Source organism: Chelonoidis abingdonii, chromosome 15, assembly GCF_003597395.2.
Source record: "Chelonoidis abingdonii isolate Lonesome George chromosome 15, CheloAbing_2.0, whole genome shotgun sequence".
NCBI classification, from domain to species: Eukaryota; Metazoa; Chordata; order Testudines; family Testudinidae; genus Chelonoidis; species Chelonoidis abingdonii.
This window is the reverse complement of record NC_133783.1, coordinates 51,701,027-51,723,508: the sequence shown is the minus strand read 5'-3', so window position 1 is coordinate 51,723,508 and position 22,482 is coordinate 51,701,027. Positions and strand designations below refer to the sequence as shown.

At 42.0% G+C, this 22,482-nt stretch overlaps 1 protein-coding gene across 2 annotated transcripts in view; it reads left to right on the top strand.

The window, feature by feature from the left end:
* The first annotated feature begins 2,370 nt into the window (after positions 1–2,370).
* Positions 2,371–22,482, top strand: part of ENO4 (enolase 4) — a 32,692-nt gene continuing 12,580 nt past the window's right edge. For both annotated transcript variants that reach the window (XM_032780798.2, XM_032780797.2), the window contains exons 1-7: positions 2,371–2,542; positions 7,664–7,792; positions 11,335–11,525; positions 14,219–14,364; positions 16,474–16,643; positions 16,926–17,057; positions 18,961–19,026. In XM_032780798.2, coding sequence (XP_032636689.1) covers positions 2,381–2,542; positions 7,664–7,792; positions 11,335–11,525; positions 14,219–14,364; positions 16,474–16,643; positions 16,926–17,057; positions 18,961–19,026 — 996 coding nt within the window. In that variant the 5' untranslated portion in view covers positions 2,371–2,380. The remainder of the gene's footprint in view (positions 2,543–7,663; positions 7,793–11,334; positions 11,526–14,218; positions 14,365–16,473; positions 16,644–16,925; positions 17,058–18,960; positions 19,027–22,482) is intronic.

Sequence of the window (22,482 nt, the reverse complement as noted above, 5' to 3'; positions counted from 1 at the left end):
TATGAGGAAATCTGATGATCCTATTAGATTATTATTTAGACATTGAAGATGGTCTAAAAGGAAGAAATTGCACTAATCCTTTCACTGCTATACATTCTCAAACAAAAGTTATCCAGCCTGTGAACTTTTTAATATTACATATTTACTAAGGCATATACTTTGTTGTAATGTAAATGGATTTTTACACACTGCAGTACTGATGGCAAACCAGGGCCGCTCCAGAAGGGGGAGGGGCAGTGGGGCAATTTGCCCCAGGCCCTGCAGGAGCCCCCATGAGAATATAGTATTCTATAGTATTGCAACATTTTTTTGTAGAAGGGGCCCCCAAAATTGCTTTGCCCCAGGCCCCCTGAATCCTCTGGGCGGCCCCGTGGCAAACTTATAATATGTGTGTTTCTGTAATTTTAATCCTTAAAATATTTTTTAAATTACAGAAATTTGAACTTCTCATTATGGAAGACGAAGAAAGAACTATGATACATTGAAATACAATAATGACAAGTATAACAGGTGTCCAAATTCCTCCTTAGTTATAGGTGTGCAATCCAGTTAGCTTCAATAGGCTAAATTCATCCATGATATACCACCACTCAAATTCTACTGAGAAAGGAGGTGCCATTTGTACATAATAATATATCAGCACAAATTTGTATAAGTGACATCTCTATCCTCAGCTGATCTTTTCCTTGCAGGTATTTAGTCATATCTGTTTACTTTAGTAACAAATACAAGTTTTTTTACTTACAAGTGTTTTACTTCTCTTAGCATGGTAGAATCAACAAAGCTAAGAGAAAGAGCTGAATTCCTTTCAATTAACACAGTTGTTTACTGAGTCCCCACTAATTACACCAGTGCAAGCCTACTGACAATAATAGGGTTGCACAGGCATCACTGATGGCATGAAATGGCTTTATTCATCAGTTAACTACACAATAATAGGTAGGATCATAGAATAAATCCTCCTTTTATTACATACCTGCAACTATCAGTCTTAATGGAAATTACAAGGGAATAAAGAAAAGAAAAACTAACATGATGTGTATCATCAAACTAAAGTGATAAATATTTAAGAGAATTTTTACTATTATTTCAAATGGGTTACTCAAAAAGAACCAGTAATTGTTAAGACTGCTTTCTAGTCACTGCTTCCCTAAAGTTAACAGCAGTGTTGGAAAAAAACCATGTCATCAAAGCTTTGATTCAATCATAGGTAGCCTCAGAAGATGACTGGGGGCTTTAATCATACCAATGCTTTATTTACGCCCTTATAGAAGGCAGAAAGCAAGAAATTAACATTTTAGTAATCTGAAACTGAGTTTGAAGAACTTTATTTTCAATTTGTTAAATTGTAACAGTTGGAAAATCCAAATAGCTCTCCCCTGGGCACTTCCTTTAAGGAATGCCTGGAGTCGGTTCAGAAGATTCTTCTGAGAAAGCAGACATAGGAAGAGGGATTATGTCCTCAGAGAAGTACTGTGATATTTCAAAGGCAAAAGAAAATAACTGTGTAGGGATTTTTCTTCATTACCACCCACCCGAGAAGTGAACATACAATGAGCAAGGTCTATTGGTTTTAGAACTGAGGAAGTGTGCAGCTAACAGCATTTTAAGTATCTCCATTTTCAGTTACTTCAACAAAATTACCAACGAACCAGACAACAAAGTGGAAGTTTTTTGGTGAGAAATTGTAGACTACAAATAATCCTTCGGGCTGTGAAATGTTTCTTTGTTCATTGAATGTAAAGGATTTTTAAAAGCAGAAGTAAAGTTACTGGGGCAATTGGCAGCTTTGTCCTCACTAGATATTTCACAAGCTATAATCTGTCTCTTTCAGGATGTTAATCTTGCGCAATTTTGTTGCTCACTCTTTTACTACAAAAGGGAATTCACTTGAAAGTGTCTAGTGTTAAAGATCATAACCAACCCTGGAGGAGTCTGAGAGAGTGCGGACCCTACACCTTGAAAAAGAAGAGTGGTAAACATCTGACTCTTTAACCAAAGTAAACCCACCAACGTGGCAGTTTATAGCCAGGGCAAATCCAATCCTCTTCATTAATTCCCAGCTGTTCACACACCCATGGCACCTGCCACCTCTACGCACTAGTCACCTGTGGCCCAAAGGCCATTATGAGGCAGAGCAAATACCCTCATCCCCGTTTGGCTCCTGGGGAAAGCTGAAGCGCCGGTAGGTGACTTGCCCAGGGCCACACAGCAGCTCACTGGCGGAGGCGGGGGGAGAACCCAGGAGTCCCGGCCCCCAGGCTGAGGGAGGGGTCTGACCCCCGACTCCTCGCAGAGGGCGCGCGGAAGGCCACCGTCGCGCGAGAAGTCGGCGCTGAAGGAACGCGCTCCGTCTCCTAGCAGCAGCCTTCGCGACCCCATGGAGCCCGGCGGGGAACGCGAGCTGCTGCCGCGGCGGCACCTCCCCGAACTCAGGCACCAGGCGGCCGAGTATTATCGGAGCAACGAGGTCCCACAACGGCTGGAGGAGGCGCTCAACGCCACGTTCTACCTGCGCCCTCCGGACCTCTACGGCCATCTGGTACCTACCTGGGGAAAGTAGTGCGCGAGGGCTGGCTAATAGGCAGGCGCTGCACTACCTCCCCTCCCCCCCGCCCGTGACAGAGTCCCATAATCCCCCGCGCAAATACAAGTAGGCGGGGCAAGGTTGAGGCTAGGAACTTTGCTCAGGGGGAGGGAGTGAGAACGAGGTTTACCCCGTTTAGCAGGGGTAGAGGGGTGAGGCAAGTGGTCTTGGGGGTACCCAACCTCCTGGCCTGGGCTGCTGTGGTCCTGCTCCAGCCTCCACTAGACTGACCTTTCCATGAGATGGTGCTTGAGCCTAAGGGCACCAGCTTGCATGATATTACTGCCAGGCCCAGCTCTGTGCTATTTTTCATAAAGCCCCAGCTCCTGGATTCTTGGGATTAGATGACAATTTCAGTTTCCACTGAAAGAGTGATCAGCCCTGTTGGTTGTGGAGCAAAGCTTACTAATGAGACCTACCTGCACCCGAGCAGCCCAGAAACCAGAGGACAAAGTGACCCTTCCTTTTATTTAGCTTAAAACAGATCTGTCACAGTTTAAGGCCTGGGGCATGGTTTTTGGATGCTTGGGGTTGTCACTGCTGGAATGGCAGTATTAGATGGCCCCGTTAACAGAGCTATTCAATCATGTTAAACTAGCTCGATTGAACTAACAAGAGATTGCAAAGCATTTTCTTTTGAGACTGTAGGCAGATGCTCCCACAGCCACAACTGTTGTGCAAACCTCTGCCACACATCATAAGAATGAAGATAAAGGGAGTCTGGTTAGTTTTCACACTACTATTGGTATTCTGATCCCTGTGGGCCTCAGTGAAATGGACAAGAATCAGGCAAGCTTTACCTTACAGCTGTTCAGCAAAGCTCTGGCCAGCAGCAGACAACTAGTGTGACCAATAAAATATCCACGCAGTATAATAGCGGAATGGCCAACTCCATACTCTAGAAGCTGTTTTAAAAAGATTGCCTTCCAGTGCTTCGTCCTATACGAATGTGTCTATGATAATGAAGTCTTACATCTCAAGTATCAGAGGGGTAACCGTGTTAGTCTGGATCTGTAAGAGCAGCAGAGAATCCTGTGGCACCTTATAGACTAACAGACGTTTTGGAGCGTGAGCTTTCGTGGGCGAATACCCACTTCATCAGACACAGGACATCTGCGTCTGATGAAGTGGGTATTCGCCCACGAAAGCTCACGCTCCAAAACGTCTGTTAGTCTATAAGGTGCCACAGGATTCTCTGCTGTTCTTACATCTCGTATTATTCATTGCATTGTTCCATGTTGATCTCAAGTTTCATTACTCTCCCTGATAAGGTGTGACCACTAGTTCCAGATTATGTTTTACTAGAAAGAAAGTAAATCAAACAAAATTCTATCATACTGTGATAGTTGATTTTTTTTTTATGATACTTGTTAGGTATAGCTCTGCCTCCTCACTGCAGCTTTCCACATTGTGTACCACTCTATTCACCAGGATTGCATCCATAGCTACGCTGGTGTTTCTAGTTTCCACCTGTTATGGTTCAATTCCTACTTCACAAATCACTCCCTGGATTTGTAAAAGCAGCAGAGAATTGGTGATGATTCCTCTTCTTTGCTAAGACCAGCTCTCTTTAGAAACCCACATGATTTAGTTCTTAGTCTTGTCTTGTCTTTTTTCCCTCTTGGGCATTTAACATATTAACACAGATGGAACTCAACTGTAAATAACTAATGATTCCTATGGCATCTTGACCAAGTCAGCTTGTGATATCATCTACATATTCAGCTGAAAAAAGGCTGAGACAATGAAATGCTTCTCTTGGGCAAGAGAGGCATTCACAAACAATCTTTTTTTCTCTATCCTTTTTCTTGAAGTCAGATCTCTCATTTGCTTCCTCTATAAACTTAGAAATATTCTTCCTTTAATTAACTTCTATTATGAAGGCAAAAGTGATAAGGCAGGTGAGGTAATATCTTTTATTGGACCAACTTCTGTTGGTGAGATAGACAAGAGACCAACAAAAGTTGATCTAATAAAAGATATTATGTCACTCACTTTGTCTGTCTAATATCCTGGGACCAACATGGCTACAACCACACTGCATACACTAATTAAGGCAAAAGTGGCAGACATGATGTCCTCAGTAACAGTGTATGCATAGCACTGCATATGAGAACCTCTTTTTGAAAGAAGATGGCTTTTTTGAGCCACCAGGATTGTTTGATAGTGTTTTTTTCAGGAACACTTAGAGCTTAAATGGGATCTATAACATTTTACATCTTCAAAGTACTGTACATTAATATTTACTTGACCAGTTAGCTAATAAATTAAGAAGTGTTACTGGATATTTAAAGCTCCTTTAAGGCCAGAACCTGTGAGTCATCCTCCAAATGGCTTTAGCAGAGTTGTTCTTGAGTAGGCTGGCTTTCTCCTCTGCCTTTCCCCCTCTGCTTTCTAGAGACAGACAGGTACAGTCTTTTTTAACATGGCTTATTCAAGGACAGAATGCCCTATACCTGCAACATCAGAAATTCCTCGGTGGGCCATCAGGCAGTGAGGGGCTTATTTTGTGTGTCAGTTTCAGGAGTAACTGCACTTTTATTCCTCCTCCGTGGTCCACTGCAGGATTGCTCAGTCTTACAGCCATCATCTGTTTCGGGGCAGGGACCCATGTTCCATACCCTTCTGACCAGGAGCTTTGAGGATGCACACCCCCTGCCAAACACTGTGATATCCTCAGCAAGCCATTCGGTCTAACAACCAGCACCTGTGCATTGGTTTCTTTCCGAGAGTTATGAACAGTGTATTGCCAGCGGTTACAAGTAATCTTCGCAGAATTAAATGTTTATTTTTTTCTAATTGTGGATTATCGATTTTTATTTAAGATTTTTTTGATGATCAATTTGCATTTTTAAGATTTTTTGTATTTAACTTTTTATTTTAACAGCCGTGCAGGACAGTGTTCAGATTAGGGCAGTGCTGACAGTGGGGATGCAGGAGGTCCTTGTGAAGCCAAAGACCCCAGGGTGCAAGGTACGGGGTAAGCTTCAGTTGTCCTGGCCCCAGGACCAGCGCCAGGGTTTCCCGCGCCCTAGGCACACGGCCATTTCGCCACCCATGCACCGCTCCTGTGGCTCCGGTGGAGCTGCTGCAGCCATTTCTGCGGAAGGTCCGTTGGTCTGCGGCTCCGGTGGAGCTGCTGACCAACGGACCCTCCACAGACATGACTGCGGCAGGTCCACTGGAGCCGCCTGCCGCCCCCTCTGGCAAAATGCTGCCCCCTAATAATGCTGGCACTCTAAATGCTGCCCCCTAATAATGCTGCCTAAGCCGCCTAAATGCAAGTGCCGGCCCTGCCTGGCCCCTTGCATTTGGAGTAGAAATGCCCAGCCAGGACTGGTAAGGAGGAGCATGAGCCCTAGCCACGGGGAAGCTACCCTGCTACTGAACAGTTCCTGCCTGGGAATGGCTCTTACATTCTTGGTTGGTGCATGAGCGAATGGAGCCATGATAGCGGAGCTGCAAAGGGTTCCCTGCATAGCTGAGGGGCTAGTGGCACTGGATCCCTGCAGGCACAAGGTGCAGGGAAGACTGGGGTCCTGGTGAGGGAAAGCAGAGCTCAGGCCAGACTAGGGCCACGAGACAGAGTTGTCATCCAGGGACAGAGCCACAACCATATCCAGGGACAACAACTCCAAGCCAGAACCACATCCTTTTCTGCATCTTGTATCTGCAGGGATTGGATGTCACCGACCCCCCCGACTCACCAGTCAGAGGTGTGGGAGCTGTTCCTGAGCAGGAACTGTTCAGCAGCAGGATGGCCTCCCCTATAGCTGGGGGCTTATCCTCATCTTTGCAGTTCTGGCTGGTGGTCTCTGCTTCTCTAGATCCGGACAACCACAGCCTTCCCCCACACATTGTGCCTGCAGGGATCAGGTGTCACCAGTCATGAGGCCATGCAGGGAGCGCCCTGCATCTCTGGTGTCATGGCCCTGCTCCCTCGCTACAGTGACAACAGAGCTGCAGGGCTGGTGACACCCAGTCCCTGCAGGCACAAAGTGTGGGGGAGGCTGCGTTCGTGGCAGGCAGAACAGAGTCTCTTAGCACTCCAGTGCCACAAGGGCTATTGAGGGCTCCCTGTACTGCCAGAGGAGGCATTCAGCAGTGGAGTGGCCTCCCCCCTGGCTGGCACCAGCTTACTCACTCCCATGACAGCAAGGTTGCAGAGGGCTCCCTGCACTGGTTAAGGGCCAGCGACACCAGATCCCTACAGATGCCCTGTCTGGTACCAATTGATATTTTTTCAGTTGACTGCAGTGTGTCAGCTGAAATGGATGTTTACTGACCGTTATTGATTAAATCTGAATCCTGCCAAGCCTAATTACAAGTTACCATGCAGCTTTTTCTCAACAGAGCACATTTATTCTTAGGGTAAAAGCATCACAGAGAAAACATAAAAAACAATGAAAGTTCTGACATGCTTATTAATAAACATATGAGAAATCATCCATCAGTCTTAGGGGGCCTAGATAGGTCAACACTCTTCAAACCCCTCCCTCCAGAGTTGGTGTCCCCCTAGGATCTGTAGTCCTGTCCATTTGCTGAATCAAAAGGAAGCTCACAGGTGAATTCAAGCTCATTCTTTGAAAGCCCTTTCTTTGTTTCCTAGTCTCTGGAAAACCCAGTCTAAAACAGTATATGCGAACCACCCCAGGGGTGGTATGTCTTGGAGTTGCATATAATCCTAGGAGTAGTCAGCTCCTACTGTTTTTAAATTTCTGGAGGAGCTGTGGTAACCGTTCCCCCATGAAGTAGGACACAATCATACATAAACCATTCATAAATTTAATACAATATTCCTCAGATATATGGCACAGGGCTGTAATATCTGTCACAATATGAACCTGAATAGAAATGAATAGTGCTATATAGACTGTCAGCAGTAAGTATACGCCCAGGTTCTAGAGTGGCTGGCTCTTAAGCACACAGTGTAAGAGTAAGAATACTAAAGTATCCTGATGAATATCAAGACGCAAAAATAGATTTACCAAATGATGGATTTAATGCTAACATAAAATGAAAGACTTATTTACATAGAAATTGATATTTTTAATCAAACTCTTTCTCTTCTTCAAGGCTAACTACTTCTCTAAATTTTCAAAACCTCCAGTAATATGCAAATTAATTGGAAGGAAGGTCCTTGATGGAATTGGTCGACCAACATTAGAAGTGGAAATATTTTGCACAGTTAAAAACCATGAGAAGGTATGAGCTACATCTTATTTTGTTATATATCCTAACAGGACATTACAGAGAGATGCTCATCTCCACCATTGTTAATGATGGCTCATTTTAATTAATGAGACAAAATGGAGGAGTTAAATGTGGATCAAGTTCCTGAATGATTTACTTTTGTAAGTCTAAAGTACCAAAACTCTGGTGAAAATTAACTACATTTACTCTTTTTGGAATAATAGTGCTTTGTTTATATTTTAATTTGTAACCCACATCTGATATTACATTGACGTATGTTGTCGTTTGTCATATAATTGTACCGTGGTCCTTGCCCTGTTATACTGGCACAGCAATCATACGTAAAAACTCCTCTTGACTCCAGTGGTGACAGGAGATAGCTTTTAGCATTTCTCACACTTGGACCCTAATTTAACTCATCCCCCCTACATAACATGAGTTTTGGAGTTCTGTGTCTTGCTTTTCTTTCTTTAAAATGTCTCAATGGCGCCTTTCTCAGTCTTCTTACATTGGTAATATGCTAGATCAGGCTCCTGTCCTATAAACACTCATGCATGTGCTCAGTAGCCCCACAGAAGGCAACAGAATTATTCATGTGCTTAAACATAAACATATGTGTGTTTGCAGGCTCAGGGCTGTCCCTGTTCTTGGAGATAGCTCTGCTTGTTTTTTACTCTTCATTTATTTTCATTCATATGTTTTGAGCTACATATCTTTCTATTCCTATTACACTACTGTATTTCAGAAAAGAAGCATGCAGTCTAGTATTAACATTGTTCATGTGAATAAACGGGTTTTCACCCTGCGAGTTTAGGGAAATGTATATTTCACTCCATTCAAAATATTGTTGTGTTCCAGAAATTCAAGACTAGTGCTGTGTTCCCCTCACATTAGCATTATTCCGCATTAGCATCCAGGGTTGTTCCATAGATGGCTGAATAGAGACACTGGATTTATGACTTATTACAACAATCTATATCCCACTAACAACCCGCTGCCCCTAAGCTACCTTTTTTTTTTCACCCCTTCCTCCCAGTGAATGGAGGGATGTTAGAAGACCCTTCACCTTGAATGGTCCATTGAAACATGTATTAACTAGTTATGCTAAACAACCTGTTCCATCTTATATACCTCTACTTCGATATAACGCTGTCCTTGGGAGCCAAAAAATCTTACCACGTTATAGGTGAAACCGTGTTACACTGAACTTGCTTTGATCCACCGGAGTGCGCAGTCCCGCCCCTCCGGAGCACTGCTTTACCGCGTTATATCCAAATTCGTGTCATATCGGGTGGCGTTATATCAGGATAGCGGTGTATATAGCTGTGATATTCCCTGAACTGAAGAAGAGCTCTGTGTAAGTTTAAAAGCTTGTCTCTCTCACCAGGAGAGGTTGGTCCAATAAAAGATATTACCTCACCCATCTTATTTCTCTACTTCACTATGGATGGTAGCTGTTTACACTCTCCTAGAAGTAGAACTATGATTTACTTCATTGAAAATGCTCAGAAAAGGAGACAATTTATGGATATTTTTTTAATCCGGTTTGAAAAGTATTTAAGGTTCATTTTGTCTAACATCCTTAATGCAGAGTATCAGAGGGGTAGCTGTGTTAGTCTGGATCTGTAAAAAGCAACAAAGAGTCCTGTGGTACCTTGTAGACCAGTGTTTCTCAAACTGGGGTCGCTGGTTGTGTAGGGAAAAGCCCCTGGCAGGCCGGGCCGGTTTGTTTACTTGCCCCGTCTGCAGGTCCTGCCGATCACGGCTCCCATTGGCCGCAATTCGCTGCTCCAGACAAATGGGAGCTGCTGGAAGTGGCGCGGGCCGAGGGACATACTGGCCGTCACTTCCAGCAGCTCCCAATGGCCTGGAGCGGCAAACCGCAGCCAATGGGAACTGCGATCGGCCTGACCTGCGGACAGGGCAGGTAAACAAACTGGCCTGGCCCGCTAGGGGCTTTTCCCTACACAAGTAGTGACCCCAGTTTGAGAAACACTGTTATAGACTAACGGATGTATTGGACCATAAGCTTTCGTGAGTGAATACCCATTTCATCAGATGTGTTAAGTCTGTAAGGTGCCACGGGACTCTCTGATCCTTAATGCAATCATCCTTAGGAAATCTGTAAAGGATGCACAGTAGTTAGTCACTGATCAAAATGGACTTTATGTTAAAGGTCACATTGTCATTATATGACACTTTTGACTGCAACAATAGACAGCCCTTGTACCTTGATTAAGGTTAAGATTCTGTCACGGGTATTTTTAGTAAAAGTCGGGGACAGGTTGTGGGCAATAAACAAAAATTCATGGAAGCCCACGACCTGTCCCTGACTTTTACTAAAAATACCCTGGTGGATAGAGGGGGACAAACAGTGCTGCCAGGGCTTTCCGCTGCTCCAACTCTGCTGCTGCTCCTGCGGCAGGGGCTGACCATTGCTGATTCAGCCCCACAGGGACTGATCCAATCCCAGCTGCTGCTCCAGTGGGCCAGGGACCGCTGTTCCAGCAAGCCTGGGGCTGGCCAACCGCCAGCTATTCTGGGGCCGCTGTTCCAGTGGCTCCAGGGCTGACAGCTGCTCTAGCTCTGCCCCAGAAGATGTCACGGAGGTCCCGGAAAGTCACAGAATCCATTACCTCTGTGACAGAATTGTATTCTTAACCATGATTCACCAGCATTTATACTTGTTTGATACTGTCATTCACCCTCAATTGTTAATGTAATTTATAGCCACATCTTCCTATAATATTGCCAGGTAAATAACACCGATGAAACTTATTTTGGCAGATGCTTATTTCAGAAGAGGAAATGGATGTGAGATTTTGAATTTTTTTTTAAAGTTACCTATGGTCATCTTTTTTCCAATTTTGTTTTGTCCATTTGGCAATCTATTGTCAGTAATATTTGTAAAGAATTTCTATTGCTGAAAGATCTGGAAAAACACTAACTTGCACAGAGACGTTCATACTTCAGCAGACCTAAAGAAGAGCTCTGAGTAACCTGAATGCTTGTCTCTCTTACCAAAAGAAGTTTGTCCAATAAAAGATATTACCTCACCCACCTTGTCTCACAGTGAAAATAGCATTCTAGTGGTTAAAACACAAACTAGGCCTCCTAGGTTCTATTTCTGGTGCTCTCACTTTTTAGGTCCAGATTCTATAATCTGATCCCTATCTCCATGCAGAGCCTCACTGAATTGGAATTGGACTGAGACACCATGTGCGTGTAAATTCTGTTGGCATTGATCACATCTGCAGGCTCAGGGTCAGTCACTAACTCACTCTGAACCTTACTTTACCATCCTATAAGATGAGTATACAAATTATGTGACAGGAGAATTAACACATAAGTAATATTCATAAATGGTTTGAGAATGTTAGATGGAAAGCTGCAAGTGCAGAAGTATAAGAAACCAAGAAAAAGCCTGAATTATGGGATCAGTTAAGTTGCTGGGAGGGGGGATATGTTTAAGCCTATATCATTTTAATCTTTTAAAGTGACATTTCAAAGTTAGAAATGGAAGAGTCTGTAAGCTTTTCACAATCATTTTGCAGAGCATTTGTTCCATTGTGGTCTCTTCTCACTCTGAAATCCTTGACAATGCTTCACCTGAAGCAATTGATGCTGATGAGAAGGAAAGAAATGACTCTATTAATAGAGCCCTGGAATGGGTAAATGGATCACTGAATGAAATGCTTAGAGACCTGCAACCTGCTGACCAGTGTAAAGCTGATGAGCTGCTTGGGTAGGTCTTGTATATTATTTCACTGATTTTTACTGTAGTAAAACAAATTCTTGCAAATAATTGTAAATAAATAATTCATGCAAAATCTCAGTATTTTTTCTATTGTTATTCCTAATTCTTTCTACACAATATTTCTAGGATATTATTGCCACTAGAAGCCTTGCACTATATTATTTCCAGTGCTGTATATTTATATAATGTGACGTTCATCCCTGCCTGCACAAAATCCAGATAAAACCAGCATTGTGCAGAATACAAAGATGGGAGTTAGGAATACACCTCCAACACACACACACCCTGCTTTTGGACATGACCTGGAATATCAGCTATAGTTCCCACATTGGATCTATGTAAGGAACTGACCATTGAAGTCAGTGGGAGTCTTCCCATTGATTTCAGTATGCGGTAGTACAGATCCAGTGGTCTTTCCCTCAGCAGCTCATGGAGCTTTGGTTGGAATCTTACTCAGCCAGCAGCTTGGCCACATCCTCTAGTGTGCTGCAGGACATAAGTGGCCTTCCATGGGCCCTCAGCACTGCGATTAACTTTGTACATAGTGTATTTACAAATCACTGGTTTTGATGGAGTACTCTTTCAAAGTAGGCCTCTCTGAGAGGATATCTAAGGCTCTTACCTTGGGATCATTATCAACCTCCTTTTGTTTTTGTTTTAAGTTTCTGATTTCTGTTTTATGCTTCTTTGGAAAATACCTATTCTGTAATCAAGTTTATTTGCATTTTTTCCAAACAAACTTCTTGTGATCTTGGAGAAATTATGAAGCAGTGGAGAATGGTAATATTTTTCCATTTATAACACATTTATCTGGTCCTTTGTAAGAAAAAAATATAGGCTAACTTGAAGTGCCCCAAAAGGTGTTTTGGCTGTGGTTCGCTGCTCCGGACCAATGGGAGCTGGAAGCAGTGTGGGCTGAGGAACATACTGGCCGCCACTTCCAGCAGCTCCCATTGGCTTGCAGCAGCGAACCACGCCAGTGGGAGCCGCGATCGGCTGGACCTGTGGATGGGGCAGGTAAACAAACTGGCCCGGCCCACCAGCGGCTTTCCCTACACAAGCAGCGACCCCACTTTGAAAAACACTGCTCCATATGTTGCTTCCATTGTATACAAACAGCTAAAATAAAGCCACTTCTAAAGCAGCAGCCATATAACCAGAGCTCAACTCTAGAAAAAGATGACCTTTTGGATAAGCAAATTAAGCCAAATTCTGACACTTTGGGGAAGTGCAAAGCAAATAAGTCTTTCTTTTGAGGGTCTTCTCTGTGTAGAGGTCACGTTATTTACCCTGGAAGGATAAAGAGCTGAGTCAATCTTGCTGGGTTTGAAGGTGTTTTTGCACTTCAACCTGGTTGTTTAGACCACTAAGCCATCTCCTCTGAGTTTCAATTCAATAGGATATGAAATAGCTGAAAAATGGTTTAATTACTAAACAGCATTGCCACACTTATTCGAATATGTATACTTTGCCCTTCTATTACTTCTGTCCAAAGTTTTCAAAGTACATATCTATTAAGCTTTATAACATCCCTTTGTGATGTGTATTATTAAACCTATTTTAGAGATGGCTAGATTGAGGCACAAATAGGTTTATTGACTTTCCCAGGTTCGCACTAGGAGTCAGCAGCAGAACCATGAATAGATCTTACTTTATCTCCCAGCATGTGCTTTTCCCACTAGCCCATGCCTGCTCCTCATTTACCTAAGAATAGGCCTAAGCAACTGTGATAAATGAAGGTGGGAGGTAGCTTCCTTTTATGGAAACCCAGCTAGTTAGCTATAAGATCACCCTGTTCTCTACTTGCTTTACCTGTAAAGGGTTAAAAAAAAACCATAGGTAAAAAAGGGAGTGAGTACCTCACTAAAAGAGCCGATGGGAGGGCTAGAACTTTTTAAAATTGGGAAAAAACTTTCCCTTTATCTATTTGTTGTTGTTCTCCGGAAAGAGGAGACACAGAGCAGGAACCGGGCTGAACTATGATGTAGGAAGCTTTAAGCCAGGTATGAAAAACCATCAGACCATATTTAGAGATTGCTTAGCTGAAACCCCAGATATGTAAGTAAGTCAGGGGCGGTCTAGGAAGATGCGATTAGTTTATTTGTTTTATTTCTTACTGACTCCTCTGTGCTAACCCCAGGTGCTTTTGTTTTTCTTGTAACCTTTATGCCGAACCTCAAGAGAGCTATCTTGATGCTTAATTTTTTTAAAAAATTTTTTTGATCTAGCAAAAAGCCCAAGTTCCAAATGTATTTTCTTTGTTTTTAATAAAATTTACCTTCTTTAAGAACAGGATTGGATTTTCGTGTCCCTAACAGATTTGTGCATATGTTGTTTAATTAGCAGGTGGCAACAGCTGATTTCCTTTGTTTTTCTTTCTCAGTTCTTCCCCAGAGTTGGGTGTGAAAGTGCTTGACAGTACCTCAGAGGAAGGAATTCCCAAGTGCGCCTTTCTGTGTTCTCAAAAGGGTTTTTGGTTTTTTTTTGCATTTGGATGGTGGCAGCATCTACACATCCAAGGTCAGAGAGAAGCTGTAACCTTAGGAGTTTAATGCAAGCCTGGAGTCGCCAGTATTAATTTTTAGAATCCTTGCAGGCCTCCACCTTCTGCACTTAAAGTGCCAGAGTGGGGAATCATCCTTAACAGCAACTAATCATTATGCCTTTTCTTTTCCCATCAGTGAATACTTTGCAAAGAAGGTAGAAGAAGAAAAAGAAAGAAAAGCAATTGAAAAGGAAGAACAAGAAGCAGCAATTTCTGCACCTGCATATGTTCCAGCTTTATCAGCTGTAACACCATCTGGCAAAAAAAAAGGAGGAAAATTAGGTTTTAGTTGATTTTCTTCTGATATTTCTTGAAAGATAGTAATCAATAAAGATGCTAGCGTACCTTCTGTAGCTCCTGATGGGCACTGAAGGGTGGCAATGCTTCTCTACAGTGCTTTTGTAGCTGTACCCCAGACCTCCTTCCTGGCCACTAGCTGCAGTTCCTCTCTCCCAGAGCACCAGTCAGCAAGGAGAATAAGTCATCTCCACTGCAAAGCTTGGGGCAGGGGGAGAAGAGAACAAGTAGGCTCAGTCAACCACATGGGATAGTGTAACGGAGGCTCTTTCCAGGCTGTGATTGGCCTAGCTTAGGGGGAGATGTACTCTTCATCCTGGGAATGAGAATGGAGGAGAATGTGAATGAAAATGATGGGGGAGGAAGTGGGAACCATAGGAATAAACCAGAAAATGCGACTGGAATGAAGATGGGGAGAAGAAACAATGGGGGAAGAGAAGAGATATTGGGGAACACAGAAACGGAACGAAGAAAGGGGGAAGAATGGAGGTAAGAAGGCAAACAGAATACAGAGGGAAAAGGAGGGGTCTGTGAAGAGGGTATCAGACAGTGAGGCAGTGTGGAGAGGAAAAGCAGAAAGAATAAAGATGACGAAGGTGAAAGAGAAAGTGGTATGAGCAAAGGAAAATGGGTGGTAGAGACCGAAGGTAATAGATATATGGGCAAAAGGAGCAAGAGTACTTACATGCGACCTTCCTCAGAGAAAGGGCCTCCTTTCTATTATCTTCTTTCTGTGGAATTGGAGAGTGAGCCATCACCTCTGCTGCTGCTGCCTCATCATGTTTATCTTGTTAGTGTCTTCTTATCTTGTAAGATCAGTGTAATTTCTTGATATTGTGTTATAGATGTGCACATTAATACAAATATACATCTACTTTTCAACTTAGATTATTAGATATGCTATCCACAGTTATGTCCATTCTCAGATGTCATCTTTTGCTTCACACAATAGTTTTAGTGGGTTTTGATACCCAACTGTCATTGACTTAGTTTCAATAGTTATCATTGATTTCTTGCTGAATGTAAAAATTGAAAAATTTACGCTTATTTAAGCCAGTTTTGGCTATTAGAAGTCAGTGGATATGGCTACTGACTGACAGTGAAGCAACAGCAGATACTCAACTGCCACTAGCTGGTTTTAGAATGTACTCTGTCTGGTTGCATGTGGCACAAAAGGCAGTTTCCTACAAAGAATATTTGGAGAACAAAACAACTCTTTGCTTTAGCTTTTGATCATTCACTTACTGCGTCCCTATTTGTGCTACTCTTTACCCTGTAGGTATAAATGGTGTAGAATCTATCACATGCTGTAAATGTAGTTCAGGTCCTATTTTGGTGAATCTTCACTTACAATACTATAAACGCACTCTGTTGCATATGTATTTTGTTACTGAAAATTGCTCTGTGATTCTTGTATGAAGGGTTAGATTTTCAAAAGAGCATGTATTTAGGAACCAAAATAAATAAGATTTTCAAAGGAGATACGTTGGATGCTGAGCACTTTTGATAAATTTAGCCCAAATTGTGAGTGTTGAACACTTGAAAATTTGGTCCCTTCAGGTCATGGTTTAAGGGTGCTTTATTCTTCTACTTAATGTTGCTTAGCAGAAAACAGAAGGTGCACTTTGTCTCAGTGAGCTTGTAATGTAAACTAGATAAATGCAGAAAATGATGAGAACAAGAAGGGAAGGGAGGGATGAGGTTTACAACAAATAAAGAATATGCAAAACATGCTTTGTGTATGGAGCTTGAAAGACCAGATTATTGCATCTAAATACAGAGAAGGGTAAAAGATAAGATATAGAGATCAGTGGTTAAAAGCAAGCGAATTTAAAATCAGAAAGGAGGTAGAATGCATTGTGCAGTTGCAGATCAAGATAATCCCAAGTGATGAGAGCTGCAAGATACAACAAAAATGCATTGATTAATTGAAATACACATCAGATTAATACTTAAGATTGTATTAGTACATCAGTTAATATGCATAACATTTAAATGGCAATATTTTACTTATTTGTAGGATGCTGATATTGTAGGTACACAACTGAATTTTAAACCAAGAAAACATTTCATAAATATTCTTAATCACATTAGGGAAGAAGAGTTCTGTTGCAGAGAAACCAATCTCACCTGCAGAACCTATCGAACCACTGCTCTGTGGCAGCATAGCCATTGGAGGATTATCACTTGCGGTTGCTAAAACTGGCGCCACCATTAACAACATACCTTTGTACCTACGTCTTGCATTGATGAAACATGATCAGGTAATTGTCAATATATATATATTTTTATTTTGTTTCAGCTGTAGTCACTGTTCCAGAGTTGTGTACTTCAGGAATGTTCAGTGAAAAGCTGTATAGTTTGATATCCATTGTCAGATGACTACTTATATGACATAACCCAAAACTCATTAAGGTCAATGGAGGGAATCTTTCCACTCACTTCATTGGGCTTTGGATCAGATCTGTAGTGAAAATAAAAAAGAAAACACTTGGTTAAACAATAAGTTAAACAGTCTTATTTTCACATGGCTTTCTCAATTTCAGGATTTGCCTAAGGAGTTGACTATGCCGCTGCCAATGGTCAGTCTGTTGAGCTGTGGAAAATCGTCATCTGGAAAACTGAAATTAATGAAAGAAGTGATGCTCGTACCACCCGCAGAGTTAACAGTTAAACAAGTACTGTATGCTACTATTTTCACTTGAATTGTATGACATCATAATTTATTGACCTCATACCTTTTAGATACAGTCCTGAGAAAGTGATTACTTATTTCTGTTTAGGGGTGAGGGCAAAGTTCCTTTAACAAAATGTTACTGCAGAACTGAATAGTTAGAATATGGAATGTTTTATATTGCAGATCTCCAAATATAAAGTATGTGTGTCTAGTGGATCACAGGAATCAATTCAATTAAAAGCAGCAGCAGAGTTTTGTAATAAAATGGAAGCATAATAGGCTTGTATAAAATGAAACTTGCCATTCATAAGTAATAAATCATATCATTCAGTGCCTAGCACACAGTCAGAGGATGACTCCAAGAAAAGTACACAATAAGATATAAAAATCTTTACCAACAAATTGTTTTTAAAATGGAACTATGTAGAAGGGAAAGCAAAGAAGAACAGAAACCCATTAAAGGCCAGGAAGGGTAGATAAGGGCAGGCTGGGTCAACACCTTACTTGCTTAACAGTATTGGCATTAAAGAATATATCTGCACAAGATGCCTACATTAAAGCTGTACTTTCTGTTTTGTACGCCAATGACCTGAACAAAGTAGCTAAGCTTTACTCTTGTTGTTTATAATTGTCACCATAACCTATTGCCTCCTGAGTACTTGAGAGAGGAGCAACAAGAGATTCTTTGCTACAACATGCAGTAGCAAGCATAGTGTGCCCTCTGTGTAGTTATGTTATTGACTGTGGCCTCTGCCTCCACTAGTGCACCTGTGTAGGCATGATTAACATAATATGAAGGCATAGGATTTATGAAGGGGGAGGGCTAATCTTTTCCCTATTCAGTTGTGAAGAGGAAGGATGGTCTTGTGGTTAAGTAGTAGACTATGATTCAAGATTCGGGTTTATTTTCTGACTGTCACAACCTTCCTCTGTGAGTTTAACCTCTTTGTGCCTCCATTCCTTGGTTGTAAAATGGAGATCACAATACTTTCCTACTTCACAGAGTTGTGGAAGATAAATACATAAGTATTTCTGAAGTGCTTAGATGCTAATCTCATAGGACTTGTCTACAAAAAGACATTCAGAAAAATTAATCCAAATTAACTAAAAGTGTGAATTTAAAGTAGGTTAGTTAAACTGTATTAAAACCCTGGATGGACACTTTGATTCAGAAAGTGAATTACTCTAAAGCAAATTAAGACCATTTTCATTCTGAATAAGAGCGTCCACCCATGGGTTTCATGCAGTTTAACTAATCCACTTTAAAACTTAATTCAGATTAATTTACCAGAGTATCCCTGTATAGACAAGCCCTTACATAAATAGGTCTAGGGAAGTGCTGATTAGTAGGCATGGGCAGATATACAGATGATATTTGATCCCTGAATTCCATCACCTGAACAAGCTTGTAATCCTATCCACTGGGGACTCTTTCTCTCAGCACATCCCCTTAGCTGAAGTTATATGGGGGTGGAGCATAGTCAGGTAGCCTTCTTTCCTGGTGCCTGCATCACTTTTTGAGTTTTGGGGCAGTCATCTAGCTTTTCCCCTCCTCTTAGCTCTTAAGGGGGCAGACCAATGTGGCTGCTGGTTGTTAATTCAAGTACGGTTCTTCTTAGAGTTCTGCCTACTCCCATTCAGCAAGACAAGGAATCATTGGTTCTAGCACCAGTGCTAGTGGCCCTCTAACACTGGAGAAGCTTGACCAAATCAGAAGGGCATGGATAGTTTGTGATTTTTGTGTATGCTAATCGGACCTACAGAATAAAAAGTTCCACTGGAATGTGGGCATCATGATCTACTTTTTTTTTTTAAATAAAAGAATTTTTTTTCATGTTTTTATTTACATTCTTAATCCAAAATAATAGTTCTGTTTTGGATGACTATTGTTATTTAATTTAAAGGGTATTGAAAGGCTTCTCGAGATTCAGAAACAAATGGTGAGATTGCTGGATCCTGTAAGCAAAGGGGTAAGATAAACATCAAGGGTGTTTTTGAGCTATGTAATCTAAGTGTAGCAGAGTACTCAGAAGGTGCTGTAACTATTTTTTTTAAAAGAAAATAAATTACAAATGTGAATGCTCACTGGGAGGGAAGGGGTGACGGGTGCAAGAGTAAATGGTAACAAGGGAAGAGAGGGTTGGGTCTGCTGTGAGGGATGGGGGTATTATGGGGAGGAGAGAGAAATGGAAATGAGTGGAGGGAAGGGAAGAGGGCTTGGGGGCTCAACTCAAGAGGAGAGGGTCAGAACTGAGAGAGTGGGAAGAGAAAAGACAGGTGGGGTTGTAGAATATGAGGGGTAGCAGAGGAAGTTGGGGGTTTAGGGAACTGGGGGTTTGTCAGTCCTTTTGTGTACATGTTGGATTATGGTGGAGCTCTGCACCTCAGCTCTACACCGTTGCTGGCTGTATATTCTGGGATCTGGGGGACCCTGCTCGTCTTTGGGTGTCTGAGCCCCTCTCCCTGGAATCCCGAAAATGAGTAGTTAAGATACATATCACCTCTGTGTGGAGTGGGCGGGGATGGGAAGGGCTAGCCAGAGCGTGTGGTGGAGGGAGCCCAGTTTGGAGGAGGGTTGGAGTGGGTGGACTTGGGGCATGGCTGGGGAAGCTTGACTGAAGCAGGGGCAGAATCCCAGCTTGGGATGGGTAATAGGTTTGAGAGCCTAGCTTAGTGCAGCTTGGGCTATATAACTAAGGTGATGTGCCACCTTCCAGTAAGCTGCTGCCTGTGATATGTGCATGCAGCAGCACAGAGCAGAGAAAGCAAGGAGCAACTTCTGGCTTCTGAAGTGCCAACTAATGGGTTAATGAGATCGGATGGGAAGCTGGAAATATTGAAGGAGGGGCTTTATGTTGTGAGGAATGGTGGGATAAAGGGTGGAGAATGAGTGAAACACACAGGTCTCTCAAACTCTTAAAGTTATTGTAACCACCATGCATTAAAACTATCAAGGTTTGGGAACATAGACCATGGATGAGTTTTCTGTGACTGGCCCTGGTAACAACTACACATTGCAAACATTTCAAAGCACAATATTATCCCTATTCCATGACAATAAAATATATGGAATCGGGGAGGAGCTATGAGGAATCACATTGCAACTATGTGACCTAGTGGGAAGACTACTGGACTGGGACTATTACTAGCTCTGCCACTGGCCTGCTGGGAGACTGTTGGCAAGTCATTTCACCTCTCAGTGTCTCAATTTCCCATCTGTGAAATGGGGATAATGACATAAATTTCTTTGAGGTCTACTGATGGAAAGCACCATATAAAGCTAGGGTTTTTTAATTATTACCTAGCCACAGAAGCATATCGATTACAAATCTAGGTGAAAACTATAACTGTCTGAATGAACACAAACATCTACCAACAAACATTTTTCCTTGCGTTAATGAAGTTTATTGCCTGATGATATCTCATGCACTTCCAGAACATTGAGCTCAGCAAAACTCAAATGTCTGAAAGCCGGTAAATAAGAGTTCAGGTAAATGCTGATGCAACCTTAACTCTACTCTCTCTGAGTGGTGCCCATAATACACACACTCCCAAGTGCTACCTCGACTTGCCCTATGCTCAAACACACAGCCTACTCCCCTGACAGTGTATCACACTTGTCAAATTTAACAAATCGCTTCCCACCCTTTTACAGCTTCTTCACACTTGCACATAAGATACCACCTAAACCTATACTTTCCCCATCCAACATTAAACCCACAGAGTTCTTTCATATCTCACCTTTCTACTGTCAATACCCATGGCAAGAAGACTCCACTGCCCTGCTACTGACATAACCTACACAATTCTGTATTGAAATGATGCAGATTGGAACCTCAAGTTACCCATAAACCTCTCTGCTTTGATAACATACATGAGGGGACTCAGACCCAGATCTCTCCATATAAAAATCACAGCTCTTCCAAGCTACTCCATTTTATTCCTCCACCACTTAGTACAGCTGCAGAACACAGTGAATGCAGTTGAAGTGCATGCAGATAATTTTCAGTTGTTATTGTCAGCTATAGGGGGCATTTATCTTAACTCTGTATTTCCTGGTTTTCAGAAGTTTTAGTTTCACTGCGCTTGACGTTCTGGAAAGGACATGAGCCACGCAACCTTAAGTGTGTTAACAATGTATTTTGCCATCTCTCTCTCTCACACACACACCCCACACCCCGTTTGGTGACACTGAACTTTAATCAGAAATGTAGAATGGAACATTTTCACAAACACAAGATAACCAGCTATTCCATTATCCTTACAAAAACACTGCACTAAGAAGGAACCACTTTCCAGGATAAGTACAATATAAAAGAAATTACCCTGATCCTGCAAAGATACCTTTAACTTTACACACAAAATAGTTCTACTGAAGTCAGTAGGATTATTGACAAAGTGTAAAGTTAAGTGTGTGCATACATTTTTTCAGGATTGGGACCCTAGTTATTCTTCATGCGCATAGTCAGTCCAGATCCACACTTTTGGGAGCACATATGCAGTTGGCACAGAAAGTGAAAATTCTCTGGAAAAAGCAGCAATGCACATTCTTCATTGAAATGAACATTTGGAGATGAGTTATTGTGTGATAATAAAACAACATCATTACTTTGTATTGTACACAGAATACTCCTCTTCTGTGTTTTCCAAATTAATGTTTTCTAACCTAAAGGAGTACACTTAATGTTATGAGATCAAAGTTGATCAACTCTTTTTTTTTCTCTTTTCTCTCCCTGAAATAATTATGTAATTCTTGGATTTTCCCAAACAAAACTGCTTCATTGCTTTTCTTCAATGCCAACAGTCCAGCCCTCAGCTAACAGATAGTAAAAAAGGCAGCGCGCGTAGTGCAGTGAAAAAAGCTCCGGTAAGAAAACAGATTTTAGTTTTAAGCTTCCAGAGGATTATTATGAACAACAGGAAGCCCAAACATTCTAAGTTCTGAAATGTTCATTGACAGTGGCCTCTTTAAAAGGTCAAAGTCAAGACTTCTAGATTCCAGATAGGACACATTTTGTATAATCTAATAGGAAGTGTTTTTTGGATTCTATTAGCTAACCCTGTCCCCTCTCCCCCCCAAAAAACATGAGGGGGTACTCCACATGGTTTATCACATGGAGACCCCGATGCATCATGTGCATAGGGGAGGGATTTGGGAGGCCAGTGAGAAGTCAGAGAGCATGACCCTCTCACTACATAGATTACTGAGACAATTGCATGTAAAGATTGTCCCTGTGTGTTGCTTCCTATCCCTGGCAGCAGAACTACCTGGGAAACCACTCTACCTTTGATTTACCACACCCCTCTGAAAGTAGTAGAAAATTGTATTGTCAAGCTTATATTTAGGTATTATAAACAATTAAAATCAAAGCTATTAAAATAGCAATGGATTTTGGGGTGAGGATTGTTATACTGAAGTTTTGGGG